Source organism: Pseudophryne corroboree, chromosome 2 (genome assembly GCF_028390025.1).
Source record: "Pseudophryne corroboree isolate aPseCor3 chromosome 2, aPseCor3.hap2, whole genome shotgun sequence".
Taxonomy (NCBI): domain Eukaryota; kingdom Metazoa; phylum Chordata; class Amphibia; order Anura; family Myobatrachidae; genus Pseudophryne; species Pseudophryne corroboree.
In genome coordinates, this window is record NC_086445.1 from 133,065,302 (window position 1) to 133,083,618 (window position 18,317).

The window sequence follows — 18,317 nt, forward strand, 5'->3', positions numbered from 1 at the left end:
TGAACCCTGGAATGCAGCATCTCCTAAGAAGACATCAATGTGGGTTTTTGCAAATTGATTATCCACCCTTGTGATTATAGAAGATCCACTGTCTGACAAATGTCAGGACAGCTGGAGACTGGGCCAGGAGAAGGTCATCCAGGTAAGACAGTATTCTGATGCCCCTTTGACGAAGGTTCACTGTCATGACCTGAAACTGGTAGTGATCGAAGGAAGCGCTAGTGGCTGAGTCGGATGGGGATGTGTAAATGGGAATCCTGGATGTCCAAGGATGCCATAAAATATCCCGGTTCCATAGCCAGAATGATGGAGCGAAGAGACTCCATGTGGAATCTAGGAATCCATAGATATCTGTTCCGTGCTTTCAAATTGAGGATGGGCCAAAATGAGCCGTCTTTGAGATGGGGGCACCGGTTTGATGACCATGGAGGCAAGAAGGGAGCGAACGGACTCCGAGAGCTCTTGCTTTTCCTGGATCTGTTTGAAATCCTGTGGAAAAGAACCACAGTGGAGGATGCATTTGAAAGGTCAGTGCATATGCCTGAGAAAATATGCTTCTGACCCCAGAGTCTGTTGTCATGGTTACCTACCAAAGTTTGGTAAAAAAAAAAAAAAAAAGACTGCTGCTCACACTGGGGTACCCTAGACGGAGGCCTTCATGTTACAGGCCTGTCAGCTGTCTGGTGGATCAGTGCTGCCGACCTCTGGACCTAGAGTTCTTGGAGGAGAATGATTTCACTTGCTTTGGTCCTGGCTCTCCCGTCTGGCCTAGACCACGGGATAATGGCTGCCACCGCAATATAGCAGTTACCTGTGGCCCTTTCACTGGTCTAGTGGGTGGTGCGGAAAATACCGGAGCCCCCACTGCCAGCATTGGCGGTGGTCTCACACACAAGTGGTGAAAGCCGTGACTATGGAGTTCCCCCCCCCCCCCCCCTTACCTGTTACCCTTGTGCATCCGGCTGCGACTGCCCCGGTAGATGTCCCTGTGTGCATTGGAGTCGCAGCCAAAGTCTTTGACCCGGTCGCCAGTGCTGCGGTCACTGGCACTTGGGTAATCAGAGCGTCAGTGAGACTGACCTATAGGACACCTTTCACTGCCTACTCAAAGTAAAAAATTTGGTGCCCTTCCTTACCGACACCAAACTGAAATCTGGCTAGGCTGGCAATGGGGTGGGTATAGGGGAGAGGGAGTCCCGGGCTGCTGCATTATTAAATTGGGCTGTTGGATGCCCATACTCTCCCCTCCAGACTATATCCATCGTCCTCCCTGTGCTCACTAGTGGGCGAAGAAGAAATATTGCTTTTAAAGACCAGGGGTCCTTCTATGAACCACTGTACCATATGTCTTCAGTTTCCATAATCCCCTAAAATGTTGCAGCAACCTAATTTATTTATTTTAGTTTCAGAGATGCAACTAAAATTACAGCGGTCTATATACACACACATTCATTACACTGACCAGTGCTGTCAATTACCTTGTGGATACATTTTCACTGAATTCTATGTTTACCTAAAATCGTACTTTCATTTTATAGTCACATCGCTCTATCTTTTTAGACATCGAATTTTGTGTGACAGTAAAACCATGCTTGGGGTGCCATCTGACAGCCTGCTAACAATATCTGCAGCCGCAGCTGTGCGGGGTGTCCCTGGGGGCCGATATATTTCATGTGCTCTGACCTAAGATTACTTGTTCTGTTCCATCTCTGTTTTGAAGTGTTGGTAAACATCTTATAGGAAGTTTCCACTTGTTAAATGATGGCAAACATCTATAATGTATTGTAAGCAAAGACCCACTAATTGCATTTACACATTCTGCTGTTCGTGAGTTTTAAGGAAGTTTCAGAACAGTCCGGGACTATTCCTACAATTGCATTTGGTTTTCTACAACAGTTGGAAGATATTGCTGCCAATGTCACTGTTTGATATTAATATGTGTATTACACAGCAGAATATTAAGCATGAAATAGCTTGCTCACGCCTCTGTAGTTGGTTGTCATGTTTGGAGGGAGTTGCATGCTTGTCTAACACAGTGTAACTGACAAATTGTTTGGCTTGCTTTGTAGAAATGCAGTCAGCGGATTGCTGTATTCTTACACGTGACGTTGCAGCTTTTTGACCTGTGTCAGATCCCATTAAGACGCTGTCTTAAAGATGTTACGATGTCTTCAGCTGTCTGTAATAGTGGGGATTAGAGAGGAGCGAAGCAGAAGTTCCACTTTTGTGCACATGTCATAGCAGAAGAGGTTACATTGCAGAGGAGCAAAGCTCCAGTGATGGTCGTAGCTGTTGTGTGGCCGTTCTGCAGGAGGGCATCCAGCATTGCATTTGTAAAATCACCCCTCCACGGCTTTTAAATTCTACGAGTTACCAGCCTGTCAGAATGACAGAACAAAAGAACAGTAATGGCGCCAAAGGCTGTGTGCGCCCGAACAGAGCAACACTTGAATTGCTCCATTGGGCGCCACACAAAACACAATTCCCTAGATAGATCAGCAACATTGGCCTTTTATTATATAGGATAAGATGTAAATTAGACCTGCATTCCCTTATCTCCCAGGGAATGCTGCCAGAACTTCACATCGGCTACATATTGTACAATATTGCAGTCACTCGTTCGAGGTGTTTTGTATACTGCAATATAGCGTTAAGTGATGTCTGTATATCTAACAAGTATTTGGGCATATACAGTACACTTAGATTTAAAATGGAATACAGTATATTGCCAGCTCTTGTGTTTTGAGACAAGCTTTGTTTTTCTGTCTGTTCTAGGGATGTCACTATCAGCTGGGTCTTCACCACTTCATTCTCCTAAAATTACACCTCACACCTCTCCTGCTCCAAGGCGAAGAAGCCACACACCAAACCCAGCCACTTACATGGTGCCCACTAGTGCCTCAACACCGGTGACCAATTCCGTTTCCCAGCCGCCATCTGCTGGACAGGTCATTCAGAAAGAGACTGTAGGCGGAACCACCTACTTCTATACCGACACCACTCCAGCGCCTCTCACAGGAATGGTATGTGCGTGACATGTTCCTTAGTCATGGAAACATCTGCAAAGCTCCGTGAAGTATTTAGTGTCATTTTTTCCGTGTAAAGTTCTGTACACATTACTGATGCCTGTACCCGTTGTTTCATCTGCATTACTTGACTAGTTGAAGTCTGTCTTCAAGTAAACTCCATGTAAGCTGATTTTGACTAATAAATTTGCTTCGTTACGGGAGTTAAAGTAATTTATGAAATTTTTGTATTAACGTTATCACTTTTTTTGTTTTTTTGTTCCCTACCAAAGGTATTCCCAAATTATCACCTTTACCCTCCTACCGCTCCTCATGTTGCTTACATGCAGCCAAAAGCAAATGCACCTTCCTTCTTCATGGCTGATGAGCTCAGACAGGTATTGTCCAAAATCTTTAACCTGTCTGTTCCTAGTGGTTTTCCATCTTCAGATAACTTGTTTATTTGGCAGGGTTATTCCCTGTGCTTTTTAGTAATGTTTATGTAATATCTGTCCAGATTTGTCTGTTGTGGACCCGGGTTAGAACCAAGCCTGTCCTTTTTGGATACAGGAACAGATGTAGCCACACTCATTGTAGCTGTACCTAGTCGCGGGTGCGACAAGGTTGCCGAAATGAGTGCGCACACCGGCGTGCGTATTTTTGAACCCACGATCCATACGCATTGCATTGACAGGCACAGCTAGTCGTTGCCGCGATGCCTATGCATGTGTGTACGCATCGCGGGAGCTAAGAGCCCAGATGCATCTACATGCAGAAAGCACAGTAAACCTATGGTGTGTGTGTTTGATTGTTTTTTAGACAACAAAAATAAACTACCACTATTTCTCTGACGTCCTAGTGGATGCTGGGGACTCCGTAAGGACCATGGGGAATAGACGGCTCCGCAGGAGACTGGGCACACTAAAAGAAAGATTTGGTACTACCTGGTGTGCACTGGCTCCTCCCTTTATGCCCCTCCTCCAGACCTCAGTTAGATTTCTGTGCCCGGCCGAGCTGGATGCACACTAGGGGCTCTCCTGAGCTCCTAGAAAGAAAGTATATGTTAGGTTTTTTATTTTACAGTGAGACCTGCTGGCAACAGGCTCACTGCAACGAGGGACTAAGGGGAGAAGAAGCGAACCTACCTGCTTGCAGCTAGCTTGGGCTTCTTAGGCTACTGGACACTATTAGCTCCAGAGGGATCGACCGCAGGACCCGTCCTTGGTGTTCGTTCCCGGAGCCGCGCCGCCGTCCCCCTTACAGAGCCAGAAGCAAGAAGATGGTCCGGAAAAGCGGCGGCAGAAGACTTCAGTCTTCACCAAGGTAGCGCACAGCACTGCAGCTGTGCGCCATTGCTCCTCATACACACTTCACACTCCGGTTACTGAGGGTGCAGGGCGCTGGGGGGGGCGCCCTGAGCAGCAATAATATCACCTTGGCTGGCAAAATAACCACAATATATAGCCCCAGAGGCTATATATGTGGTAATTACCCCTGCCAGAATACAGAAAAAAGCGGGAGAAAAGTCCACCGAAAAAGGGGCGGAGCCATCTCCCTCAGCACACCGGCGCCATTATTCCCTCACAGTTCCGCTGGAAGGAAGCTCCCTGACTCTCCCCTGCAGTCTACACTACAGAAAAGGGTAAAAAAGAGAGGGGGGGGCACTGATTTGAGGCGCAGTAAATATTATAGCAGCTATAGGGGACATAATTCAGTTAGTCCCTGCATTATATAGCGCTCTGGTGTGTGCTGGCATACTCTCTCTCTGTCTCCCCAAAGGGCTTTTGTGGGGTCCTGTCTCCTTTAAGAGCATTCCCTGTGTGTGTGTGCGGTGTGTCGGTACGGCTGTGTCGACATGTTTGATGAGGAGACTTATGTGGAGGCGGAGCAGATGCCTATAAATGTGATGTCACCCCCTGCGGGGCAGACACCTGAGTGGATGGACTTATGGAAGGAATTACGTGCAAGTGTCGACTCCTTACATAAAAAATTTGACGACAGGCCAAATACGGGACAGCCGGCTTCTCAGCCCGTGCCTGCCCAGGCAATTCAATGGCCATCAGGGGCTCTAAAACGCCCACTACCTCAGATGGCAGACACAGATGTCGACACGGATACTGATACCAGTGTCGACGACGATGAGTCAAATTTAATGTCCACTAGGGCCATTCGTGGCATGATTGAGGCAATGAAAGAGGTTTTACACCTTTCTGATATAAACCCAGGTACCTCAAAAAAGGGTATTATGTTTGGGGAGAAAAAACTACCAATAGTTTTTCCCCCATCTGAAGAATTAAATGAAGTGTGTGAAGAAGCGTGGGCTTTCCCTGATAAGAAATTGGTGATTTCAAAAAAATTACTAATGGCGTTCCCTTTCTCGCCAGAGGATAGGTCACGTTGGGAAACTCCCCCTAGAGTGGATAAAGCGCTCACACGTTTGTCTAAAAAGGTGGCACTACCGTCTCCGGATACGGCCGCCCTAAAGGAACCTGCTGATAGAAAGCAGGAGGCTATCCTAAAGTCTATATATACACACACTGGTGTTATACTGAGACCAGCTATTGCTTCAGCGTGGATGTGCAGTGCTGCTGCTGCTTGGTCAGATTCCCTGTCAGAAAATATTGACACCCTGGACATGGACACTATATTGCTTACCATAGAGCATATAAAAGACTCAGTCTTGTACATGAGAGCTGCACAGAGGGAGATCTGCCGGCTGGCATCTAGAATAAGTGCATTGTCCATTTCTGCTAGGAGAGGCTTATGGACTCGGCAGTGGACAGGGGATGCAGATTCTAAAAGGCACATGGAAGTTTTGCCTTATAAGGGTGAGGAGTTATTCGGGGACGGTCTCTCAGACCTTGTTTCCACAGCAACAGCTGGGAAGTCAGCATTTTTACCCCATGTCCCCTCAGAGCCTAAGAAAGCGCCGTACTATCAGGTGCAGTCCTTTCGAACCCAGAAAAACAGGCGGGGAAAAGGCGGGTCCTTTCTGTCTAGAGGCAGAGGAAGGGGAAAAAAGCTGCACCACACAGCAGGTTCCCAGGAACAAAAGTCCTCCCCCGCTTCTTCCAAATCCGCCGCATGACGGTGGGGCTCCACAGGCGGAGCCAGGTACGGTGGGGGGCCGCCTCAAAAATTTCAGCGATCAGTGGGTTCGCTTATGGGTGGATCCCTGGATCCTTCAAGTAGTATCTCAGGGGTACAAGCTGGAATTCGAGACGACTCCCCCCCGCCGTTTCCTCAAATCGGCCTTACCGACAATTCCCTCGAGCAGGGAGGCTGTACTAGAGGCAATTCACAAGCTGTATTCCCAGCAGGTGATAGTAAAAGTACCCCTACTTCAACAAGGACGGTTTTACTATTCCACACTGTTTGTGGTACCGAAACCGGACGGTTCGGTGAAACCCATTTTAAATTTGAAATCCTTGAACGCATACATAAAAAAATCAAAGTTCAAGATGGAATCGCTCAGGGCGGTTATTGCAAGCCTGGACGAGGGGGATTAGATGGTATCCCTGGACATCAAGGATGCTTACCTGCATGTCGCAATTTACCTTCCTCACCAGGAGTACCTCAGATTTGTGGTACAGGATTGTCATTACCAATTCCAGACACTACCGTTTGGACTGTCCACGGCACCGAGGGTGTTTACCAAGGTAATGGCAGAAATGATGATACTCCTTCGAAAAAAGGGAGTTTTAATTATCCCGTACTTGGACGATCTCCTAATAAAGGCGAGGTCCAGGGAGCAGTTACTGGTCGGAGTAGCACTATCTCGGGAAGTGCTACAACAGCATGGCTGGATTCTAAACATCCCAAAGTCACAACTGTTCCTGGGGATGATTCTGGACACGGAACAGAAAAAAGTGTTTCTCCCGCAGGAGAAAGCCAAGGAGCTGTCATCTCTAGTCAGAGACCTCCTAAAACCAAAACGGGTATCGGTGCATCACTGCACACGAGTCCTGGGAAAAATGGTGGCTTCATACGAAGCAATTCCATTCGGCAGGCAGGTTCCATGCAAGGACCTTCCAGTGGGACCTCTTGGACAAGTGGTCGGGATCGCATCTTCAGATGCATCAACTGATAACCCTGTCTCCAAGGACCAGGGTGTCTCTACTGTGGTGGCTGCAGAGTGCTCATCTTCTAGAGGGCCGCAGATTCGGCATACAGGACTGGGTCCTGGTGACCACGGATGCCAGCCTTCGAGGCTGGGGAGCAGTCACACAGGGAAGAAACTTCCAAGGACTATGGTCAAGTCAGGAGACTTCCCTGCACATAAATATTCTGGAACTAAGGGCCATTTACAATGCCCTAAGTCAGGCAAAACCCCTGCTTCAAAACCAGCCGGTACTGATCCAGTCAGACAACATCACGGCAGTCGCCCATGTAAACCGACAGGGCGGCACAAGAAGCAGGATGGCGATGGCAGAAGCCGCAAGGATTCTCCGATGGGCGGAAAAATCACATAATAGCACTGTCGGCAGTGTTCATTCCGGGAGTGGACAACTGGGAAGCAGACTTCCTCAGCAGACACGACCTACACCCGGGAGAGTGGGGACTTCATCCAGAAGTCTTCCTACTGTTGGTAAACCGTTGGGAAAGGCCACAGGTGGACATGATGGCGTCCCGCCTCAACAAAAAGCTAAAGAAATATTGCGCCAGGTCAAGGGACCCTCAGGCGATAGCTGTGGACGCGCTAGTGACACCGTGGGTGTACCAGTCGGTCTATGTGTTCCCTCCTCTGCCCCTCATACCAAAGGTACGGAGAATAAATAAGAAGGCGAGGAGTAAGAACGATACTCGTGGTTCCGGATTGGCCAAGAAGAGCTTGGTACCCGGAACTTCAAGAAATGTTATCAGAGGACCCATGGCCTCTACCGCTCAGACAGGATCTGCTACAGCAGGGGCCCTGTCTGTTCCAAGATTTACCGCGGCTTCGTTTGACGGCATGGCGGTTGAATTACGGATCCTAAAGGAAAAGGGCATTCCGGAGGAAGTCATTCCTACGCTGATAAAAGCCAGGAAAGAAGTAACCGCAAACCATTATCACCGCATTTGGCGAAAATATGTTGCGTGGTGTGAGGCCAGGAAGGCCCCCACAGAGGAATTTCAGCTGGGTCGTTTTCTGCACTTCCTACGGTCAGGAGTGACTATGGGCCTAAAATTGGGTTCCATTAAGGTCCAGATTTCGGCTCTGTCGATTTTCTTCCAGAAAGAACTGGCTTTACTGCCTGAAGTTCAGACTTTGGTAAAGGGAGTGCTTCATATTCAGCCCCCTTTTGTGCCTCCTGTGGCACCTTCGGATCTCAATGTGGTGTTGGGTTTCCTAAAATCACATTGGTTTGAACCACTTAAAACCGTGGATCTCAAATATCTCACGTGGAAAGTGGTCATGTTATTGGCCTTGCCTTCGGCCAGGCGTGTGTCAGAATTGGCGGCTTTGTCGTGTAAAAGCCCTTATCTGATTTTCCATATGGATAGGGCAGAATTGAGGACTCGTCCCCAGTTTCTCCCTAAGGTGGTATCCGCTTTTCACTTGAACCAACCTATTGTAGTGCCTGCGGCTCCTAAGGACTTGGAGGATTCCAAGTTACTGGACGTAGTCAGGGCCTTGAAAATGTATGTTTCCAGGATGGCTGGAGTCAGGAAAACTGACTCGCTTTTTATCCTGTATGCACCCAACAAAATAGGTGCTCCTGCTTCTAAGCAGACTGTTGCTCGCTGGATTTGTAGCACAATTCAGCTGGCGCATTCTGCGGCTGGTTTGCCGCATCCTAAATCAGTGAAAGCCCATTCCACGAGGAAGGTGGGCTCATCTTGGGCGGCTGCCCGAGGGGTCTCGGCTTTACAACTTTGCCGAGCTGCTACTTGGTCAGGGGCAAACACGTTTGCAAAATTCTACAAATTTGATACCCTGGCTGAGGAGGACCTTGAGTTCTCTCATTCGGTGCTGCAGAGTCATCCGCACTCTCCCGCCCGTTTGGGAGCTCTGGTATAATCCCCATGGTCCTTACGGAGTCCCCAGCATCCACTAGGACGTCCGAGAAAATAAGAATTTACTCACCGGTAATTCTATTTCTCGTAGTCCGTAGTGGATGCTGGGCGCCCATCCCAAGTGCGGATTGTCTGCAATACTTGTATATAGTTATTGCCTAACTAAAGGGTTATTGTTGAGCCATCTGTTGAGAGGCTCAGTTGTTATTCATACTGTTAACTGGGTAAAATATCACGAGTTATACGGTGTGATTGGTGTGGCTGGTATGAGTCTTACCCGGGATTCAAAATCCTTTCCTTATTGTGTCAGCTCTTCCGGGCACAGTATCCTAACTGAGGTCTGGAGGAGGGGCATAGAGGGAGGAGCCAGTGCACACCAGGTAGTACCAAATCTTTCTTTTAGTGTGCCCAGTCTCCTGTGGAGCCGTCTATTCCCAATGGTCCTTACGGAGTCCCCAGCATCCACTACGGACTACGAGAAATAGAATTACCGGTAAGTAAATTCTTATTTTTTGTAGTAAAATTTGCAGGAGGCAGTGTACAGGCCAGTAATCTGCCACATGATTGTGGGAAATATAGCTGATCCAGACACACTGCCAGCACATATAGTACATACATCTGCATGTATCCTCATATGTGCTTAGTGCCCACCCCCCCCTTTGCACAAGGTAGTCGGCGTTGCAGCTGCCGCTGGTCACAGCCCTTTGGAGAGAGGACTTCACAGTCTAGGAAGAATTGATTGATCATAACAATAGAAAGTTTTAACCCCTTCCTAATAGGAGTAGGGACAATGGGCCTAATTCAGAGTTGATCGCAGCAGCAAATTTGTTAGCAGTTGGGCAAAACCATGTGCACTGCAGGGGGGAGGGGGCAGATATAACATGTGCAGAGAGTTAGCTTTGGGTGGGGGGTGTTCAATCTGCAATCTAAATTGTAAAGCAGTAAAGCAGCCAGTATTTACTCTGCACAGAAACAATATAACCCACCCAAATCTAACTCTCCCTGCACATGTTATATCTGCCACATCTGCAGTGCACATGGTTTTGCCCAACTGCTAACAAATTTGCTGCTGCGATCAACTCTGAATTTCCCCCAATGAGTCTACTCAGCGATATAGGCGGGGACTGGACCCGGCGGGGGTGTCGGCATCGGCATGTGCATGCACACTTGTCAATGCCAGGGGGAGCGGGCCCTGCTGCATTTGGCTTCATGTCCCTCGCTGGCGACAGAGGAGGGTGCTGATGACATGCGGAAGCGTGCATAGTGTGTGTACACTGGGAGATCTGAATTGGGCACATCAGTCACAATATAGTCTAGTGTGTACCTGCCATTACGCTTCCCTTCTTCCCTTGGTGGCTTTTTATACAGTATGGGGATAACATGTACATGTGCTTTTCTAAGAGTTTGTTATGGCTATAGAGCCAGATGTAATTGTATGATTATTATTTATTATACTTTCAATATAGGAAATCTATGGAAATTTCAATTGAGTCCTAAATACAATGACATTCATTTGGTTTTCCAGCCAGACATTTTTTGGCTGATTCAGTTCCAAGTGCTGTACGGTGTCTATGTGCGTCTGCGATCACCACTGTTCCAGCTACATTTCATTATCATCGCTTGTAATTGATTCTGCTCCTTTGTATAATTGTAATGGGTAATAATATAACTTTACCATAAAGGGTGAGCGATATGAAGCCTTAGAGAGAGAGAGCACCAGCCAATCAGCTCCTAACTGTCATTTGTCAAGCACCGCCTGTAAAGTGACAGTTGCAGATGCTGACAGGTTGGTGCTTTATCTCTCTCCACTTTCTCTCTCTCCAAGGCTTGATACATCTTGCCCAAAATATTTTAATGGTATTAGGGATGTAATAAACAGTTTATTTTTTAATATACTGTAGTCCATTAGATTAAATTGACACTTTTGTGTTTTAATGTTCTATTACATGTTAGAGGGTGATGTATTTGGACACCTACTCTATTGCACTAGCATGATTAAAGCAGATTGCTGTTTATTATGTCCTGTTTAACTAAAATGTCATGTAGACGTCTAATATACTGAATATTTAACTTCCCAAATATGTAGCTTGTATTCCCAACACTGACCCCATACAATGCCTCTGTGATACATAAATGTAAGCTTGCAGTCCCACCAAAGTGGCTACTGCTTCCCTACATCTTGTGGCCATTTGTGATCTGTGGGATCGGTCATTGCAGCGTCCACTGGGGCATGCCATCTCTGACTACATCATAAAAGATTTGCTTGCTTAACCTATTTATTTTTCTAGGAGTTGATAAATCGGCATTTAATAACCATGGCTCAGATAGATCAAGCAGATATGCCCGGTAAGTTATTTTCTTTGTCCTTTCCCATGAGAGCTTGTCACTTTGGAATAAATATGATGGTTGTATGTAAAATACCCATGAAGCAAACATTGCTATCAAAGTGTTAGTGACACCAGAACAAAATATACAGCATCAAAAAACACTTTGCCACTTTGTCACTTTATTTTACCCCTTTATTATTTTATTTTTTATTATTATTACAGTAGCAACCCCTATAACAGTGTTTCCCAACCTTTCTTCTCAAGGCACACTAACAGTCCAGTTAAGTATATCCATGGTTGAGCACAGATAGTTGAGCCCCAGTAACTGAGTCACTAATTAAGTCACCTGTGCTCAAGTACAGCTATCCTTTAACCCTGGACTGTTATATGACTTGAGGACAAAAGTCTTGCCCTACAGACATTATCGTTTTCTTACGAGTTCTGGTGTCTGCACAACATGATTAAAAAATCCCATTTAAATAAGTTTCTTTTCATTTTGCTAACCCCTGCATGTATTCCCTGCACTGGAATAGCTGTGATGGGACTGTTCAGTCTTTATGGGTCATGGGAACAGAAACCTACAAACTCACTGCGTGTAACTGGGATTTACATATTCCCCTCGATTCCCTTTTCGTTCAGAGAATATTGTTCGGGAGATGTGTAATTTGCCTCCTGAGTTTGTTAGATGGTGCTAGGTGTGACCTTGGTGGGAAAGTTCTTACTGTGACGGCACTCTGTTTGGTTTTAGCTGTACCTGCGGATGTGGATAGCTACCACAGCCTCTTCCCCCTGGAACCTCTGCCACCTCCCAACCGAATACACAAATCCAGCAACTTCGGGTACATCACATCATGCTACAAAGCTGTCAACAGTAAGGATGACCTGACCTACTGCCTGCGGAGAGTTCATGGTGAGACGGCATTGGTTGTGTTGCAGAAAACTTTAGCTTCGATAACTTAACTAGAGATTTATCAAGACTTTCCTTAATTTGACTGTTGCTGTCACTTTGTGATAAACATGTTAACATGACCTTTTGGGACAAAAAAAAATAGCATGTAATCACTCTAGCATTCTCCTAAATACAAACTGGCTAGGCAGCAACGTGTAGTGCAGCGAAATTCTGTAATAGCATTGGATAGACCGCTGTAATTATGACCATTATACTGTATGTACAGGTTTTCAATGGAAATTGCGTTAAAAAAAAAAAAAAAAAGTAGAGAATTACGGAGTTTAATTCCTCTGCAGCCGATTTTGAGATTTTACCTCTTTCAAAATGCAGTCTTAGGATATATGAAGCCGTAAATGTATATACATGTATAGAATTCCCTTTTACCCGTTTATCTTTTATCATTGCAGGCTTCCGTCTGGTAAACACAAAATGCATGTCCTTGGTTGACACGTGGAAAAAAATCCAGCATTCAAATATTGTTACCTTAAGGGAAATGTTTACAACAAAAGCATTTGGAGAGCATTGTAAGTTAACTGCTGTATGGGGTGTAGTACGGGTGACCGGCGGTCTCCTGACCGCCGGTCACCTTACCGACGCCGGGATCCCGGCAGCATACCGACGCCGGGATCCCGGCGGGGAGGGGCGAGTGCAGCAAGCCCCTTGCGGGCTCGCTGCGCTCGCCACGCTGTAGGCTCGGTGGCGACCTGCGGTCGCCACGGGATCTATTCCCACTCTATGGGTGTCGTGGACACCCACGAGTGGAAATAGTCCCTGTTGGTCGGCATGCCGATCATCGGGATAGTGAGCCGTCGGGCTCACGGAGGAGGTCATGTGACTGTCGGTCAGCCGACCAGCGGTCACATGACTACCACCCGCTGTATGTAATGTTAAATCCTATTAATAAGGACCTAATGACTTTGGTGCTGTTAGTTGGAGTCCTCTAGAAATCTAGTTAATGGTTTTGAAACTGGAGCATTGTGTAGAGCACACAATGACCTGTAACCGCCGTCGGCTAGCAGACAGGAGCTAGTTCTAGGGGCTTTGAGGTAATTATAGTAAAGGCTTTTCTAGAGAGACCCCAATGTGACTACATGTAACTGCGCAGCAGACAAAACACATGCTTACTGTAGTTTTCTAACCCCAAAACAGTAAAAGGTGTACACATAATCTGACAGAAATCCGTCTTTAAATATATTAATTATTTGCCCACTGAAATGGATTTTTTTGTTTTTTTTACTGTTAGCCCCCCGATCCTTCCTCTCCATTGCCTCTTTGTAGGAGCTTCTGTGAGTTTCAGCTGCAGTGTCTTCGCTATGTGTCTCTTTAAAGTGCACTTGTAGTGGTGGAGGGCCAGCTTGCATGGCACTGTGCAGTGAATGCAGTAGTAATCTGCAATTCACATAGGGGGGAATTCAATTATGTGCCTTTTTTTTGACTGGTCGAAAAAAAATGGCACTAATTCGACACAGGGTATTCAGTTGCTGACGTTTTCTTTTTTTTTTATTGTCTAATCGCCACGAGCGAAAATTGCACCAAAACACGTGGTTTTTGCCAGTGCCGGATTTTTCAACCAGTTGAAAAAACGTCATAGGCACTGAATAGGTTGAATGTAAATTTGTCCTAAAAACGGGCAAAAAGTTGATTTTTTTTCCGACTGGTTGAAAAAACGGTGAAAGGAGCTACCTGCTAGATTGTGCCTCTAGCAGGGGGCGCTCATCGCTATCTAGTCAGATTGCTTAGAATTTAAGCACGGATCTCTCCGTGTGTACCCCCCTTATCGCAGACCGCTCGGCACACATCTCTCTCCCCGCTCAGTACACAGCATGATGTGTGCTGGGCGGGGGGACCGCTCACTTCATACAGAGGTGAAGTGAGCGACCTGACTAATCTGGAACCGGCTACAGCGACGCACGGGACCGCGCATCGCTATAGGCATACACACAGAGAGATCCGTGCTTAATTTCTAAGCAATCTAGTCAGAAGTACGGATCTCTCCGTGTGTACCCCCCTTACCATTCTGCTATAGTGGAAAGAGAAGTTAATAGAATTGGTAATAAAGATAAGTTTATTAATATTTGTAATAGTTGGTGCTCATTGGATATACAGCGGGGCTTATCAGGTGCGGACCTCCTTACATTGGTGATTGGTAATGATTTGTTTCTTTTCCCTTTGTTTAAAGCCTTGGTTTTTGCATACGATTTCCATGCTGGAGCGGAGACCATGATGAGCAGGCATTTTAATGATCCCAGTGCAGATGCTTATTTTACTAAAAGAAAGTGGGGTAAGCGTGATTCCTTTGACACTCATTTGCTGCAATCTCTGCTTGCAGTATACATTATTTCTCTAACGTCCTAGTGGATGCTGGGGACTCCGTAAGGACCATGGGGAATAGATGGGCTCCGCAGGAGACATGGGCACTTTAAGAAAGAATTTAGATTCTGATGTGCTCTGGCTCCTCCCTCTATGTCCCTCCTCCAGACCTCAGCTTGAATCTGTGCCCGGACGAGCTGGCTGCTGTTCAGTGAGCTCTCCTGAGCTTGCTGTAAGAAAGTATTTTGTTAGGTTTTTTATTTTCAGGGAGCTCTGCTTGCAACAGACTCCCTGCATTCGTGGGACTGAGGGGAGAGAAGCAGCCCTACTCTTTGAAGATAGGTCCTGCTTCTTAGGCTACTGGACACCATTAGCTCCAGAGGGATCGTACACAGGATCTCACCCTCGTCGTCCGATCCCAGAGCCGCGCCGCCGTCCCCCTCGCAGAGCCGGAAGACAGAAGCCGGGTGAGCATAAGAAGCAAGAAGACTTCGAAATCGGCGGCAGAAGACTCCTGTCTTCACTGAGGTAGCGCACAGCACTGCAGCTGTGCGCCATTGCTCCCACACACACCTCACATACTCCGGTCACTGTAAGGGTGCAGGGCGCAGGGGGGGGCGCCCTGGGCAGCAATTGGGACCTCTTTGGCAAAAGTTTAGCATATATACAGTTGGGCACTGTATATATGTATGAGCCCCCGCCAAGTAAATGTATATTTAAGCGGGACAGAAGCCCGCCGTCGAGGGGGCGGGGCTTCTTTCTCGGCACTCACCAGCGCCATGTTTTTTCTCCACAGCACCGCTGAGAGGAAGCTCCCCAGGCTCTCCCCTGCAGATACACGGTAGAAGAGGGTAAAAAGAGGGGGGGTAAATAATTAGGCGCAAAAATCAATATAAACAGCAGCTACTGGGTTAACATCAAGTTACTGTGTTATTCCTGGGTTAATAGCGCTGGGGTGTGTGCTGGCATACTCTCTCTCTGTCTCTCCAAAGGGCCTTATGGGGGAATTGTCTTCAGATGAGCATTCCCTGAGTGTGTGGTGTGTCGGTATGTGTGTGTCAACATGTCTGAGGTAAAAGGCTCCCCTAAGGAGGAGATGGAGCAAATGTGTGTGTGAGGGTGTCTCCGTCGACAACGCCGACACCTGTTTGGATATGTGTAATTAAGTGCTAAGGTGAATTTATTGCACAAAAGATTAGAGAACAGACAGGGAATCTACCCATGTCTGTCCCTATGTCGCAGAGACCTTCAGAGTCTCTCAATGATCATTATCCAAAATAATAGACACTGATATCGACACGGAGTCTGACTCCAGTGTCGACTACGATAATGCAAAGTTACAGCAAAATGGCAGAAAAGTATTCAATATATGATTATTGGAATAAAAGATGATTTGCATATCACTGATGACTCATCTGTCCCTGACACAAGGGTACACATGTTTAAGGGGAAGAAAGCTGAGGTAAATTTCACTCCTCTCATGATGAAAAAGAGCGGGAATCTCCAGACAAGAGACTGCAGTTTCCCACAAAGAATTCTCAGGGAGTATCCTTTCCCTACTAGGGCCAGGATACGATGGGAATCTTCCCCTAGGGTGTCACGTTTGCCCAAAAGGTAGCCCTGACTTAACACCTATCCTCAGGGATCCTGCAGATAGCGTGCACATTCTGGTACACTACTCAGACCGGCGATTGTGTCGGCATGGGTTTATAGCGCTGTAGCAGCGTGGACAGGTACCTTATCAGCAGACCTAGTATGTATGTATGTATGTATGTATGTATGTATGTATGTATGTGTGTGTGTATATATATATATATATATATATATATATTAAAGATGCTGTCTTAAGAGATATCTATATAAAACATGCCCAAAGAGACATTAGTCTGCTGAGTTCTAGAGTCAACGCTATGTCGATTTCTGCTTGACGTGTCCTATAGAATGTGCAATGGACAGGTGATGCCGACTTAAGAGGCATATGGAGGGCTGAGGATTGTGTGGAGAAAGAATCTCGGACCTGGTCTCCACAGCTATAGCTGGTAATTCTGATATTTTGCCTTATATTCCTGCACAGCCTAGGAAAGCACGACATTATCAAATGAAGCCTCTAGATCACAAAGAAACAAGAAAGTCCGAGGTGCGTCCTTTCTTGCCAGAGGCAGGGGCAGAGGAAAGAAGCTGCACAACACAGCTAGTTCCCAGGAACAGAAGTCCTCCCCGGCCTCTACAAAATCCACCGCATGTCGCTGGGGCTCCACAGGCGGAGCTAGGGCCGGTGGGGGCACGTCTTCGTAAGTTCAGCCACAAGTGGGTTCACTCCCTGTTGGATCCCTGGGCAATAGATATTGTGTCTCAGGGATACAAGCTGGACTTTGAGGAGATGCCCCCTCACCGACGGCCCTGCCGGCTTCCCCCCACGAGAGGAAAATAGTGTTAACTGTAATTCACAAATTGTATCCTCAACAGGTGGTGGTCAAGGTTCCCCTCCTTCAACAAGGAGGGGGTTATTATTCGACCATGTTGTAGTCCCGAAACCGGACGGTTCGGTCAGACCCATATTGAATTTAAAATCCCTGAACATATACCTGAAAAGGTTCAAGTTCAAGATGGAATCACTAAGAGCGGTCATCGCAAGCCTGAAAGGGGGAGATTTTATGGTGTCTCTGGACATAAAGGATGCATACCTTCATATCCCCATTTATCCACCTCATCAGGCGTACCTCAGATTTGCGGTACAGGATTGTCATTACCAATTTCAGACGTTGCCGTTTGGTCTCTCCGCGGCCCCGAGAATCTTCACCAAGGTAATGGCGGAAATGATGGTGCTCCTGCGGAAGCAAGGTGTCACAATTATCCCGTACTTGGACCATCTCCTCATAAAAGCGAGATCAAGAGAGCAGTTGCGGAACAGCGTATCACTTTCTCTGGAAGTGTAACGGCAACACGGCTGGATTCTATATATTCCAAAGTCGCAGTTGGTTGCTACGGCTCATCTGCCTTTCCTAGGCATGATTCTAGACACAGACCAGAAAAGGGTTTATCTCCCGATAGAGAGAGCTCAGGAGCTCATGACACTGGTTAGGAATCTATTAAAACCAAAACAGGTGTCAGTGCTTCACTGCACTCGAGTCCTGGGAAGGATGGTGGCATCATACGAGGCCATTCCCTTCGGCAGGTTCCATGCGAGGACCTTCCAATGGAACTTACTGGACAAGTGGTCCGGATCACATCTTCAAATGCATCGGTTAATCACCCTGTCCCCCAGGGCCAGGGTGTCACTCCTGTGGTGGCTGCAGAGTTCTCACCTTCTAGAGGGACGCAGATTCGGAATTCAGGACTTGGTCCTGGTGACCACGGACGCTAGCCTCCGAGGGTGGGGAGCAGTCACACAGGGAAGAAATTTCCAAGGTCTGTGGTCAAGTCAAGAGACTTGCCTTCACATCAACATCCTGGAACTAAGGGCCGTATACAACGTCCTACGTCAAGCGGAGCTCTTCTTCGCGACCAACTGGTTCTGATTCAGTCAGACAACATCAGCGCAGTGGCTCAGGTGAACCGCCAAGGCGGCACAAGGAGCAGAGTGGCAATGGCAGAAGCCACCAGAATTCTTCGCTGGGCGCAGAATCACGTAAGCGCTCTGTCAGCAGTGTTCATCCCGGGAGTGGACAACTGGGAAGCAGACTTCCTCAGCAGACACGACCTCCACCCGGGAGAGTGGGGACTTCATCA

General features: G+C 47.2%; 1 protein-coding gene across 2 annotated transcripts in view; it reads left to right on the plus strand.

The window, feature by feature from the left end:
* PAN3 (poly(A) specific ribonuclease subunit PAN3) overlaps window positions 1-18,317 on the plus strand; it is a 174,701-nt gene that overhangs the window by 128,989 nt on the left and 27,395 nt on the right. For both annotated transcript variants that reach the window (XM_063951726.1, XM_063951727.1), the window contains 6 exons: window positions 2,776-3,023; window positions 3,299-3,403; window positions 11,291-11,348; window positions 12,078-12,239; window positions 12,686-12,802; window positions 14,458-14,559. In XM_063951726.1, coding sequence (XP_063807796.1) covers window positions 2,776-3,023; window positions 3,299-3,403; window positions 11,291-11,348; window positions 12,078-12,239; window positions 12,686-12,802; window positions 14,458-14,559 — 792 coding nt within the window. The remainder of the gene's footprint in view (window positions 1-2,775; window positions 3,024-3,298; window positions 3,404-11,290; window positions 11,349-12,077; window positions 12,240-12,685; window positions 12,803-14,457; window positions 14,560-18,317) is intronic.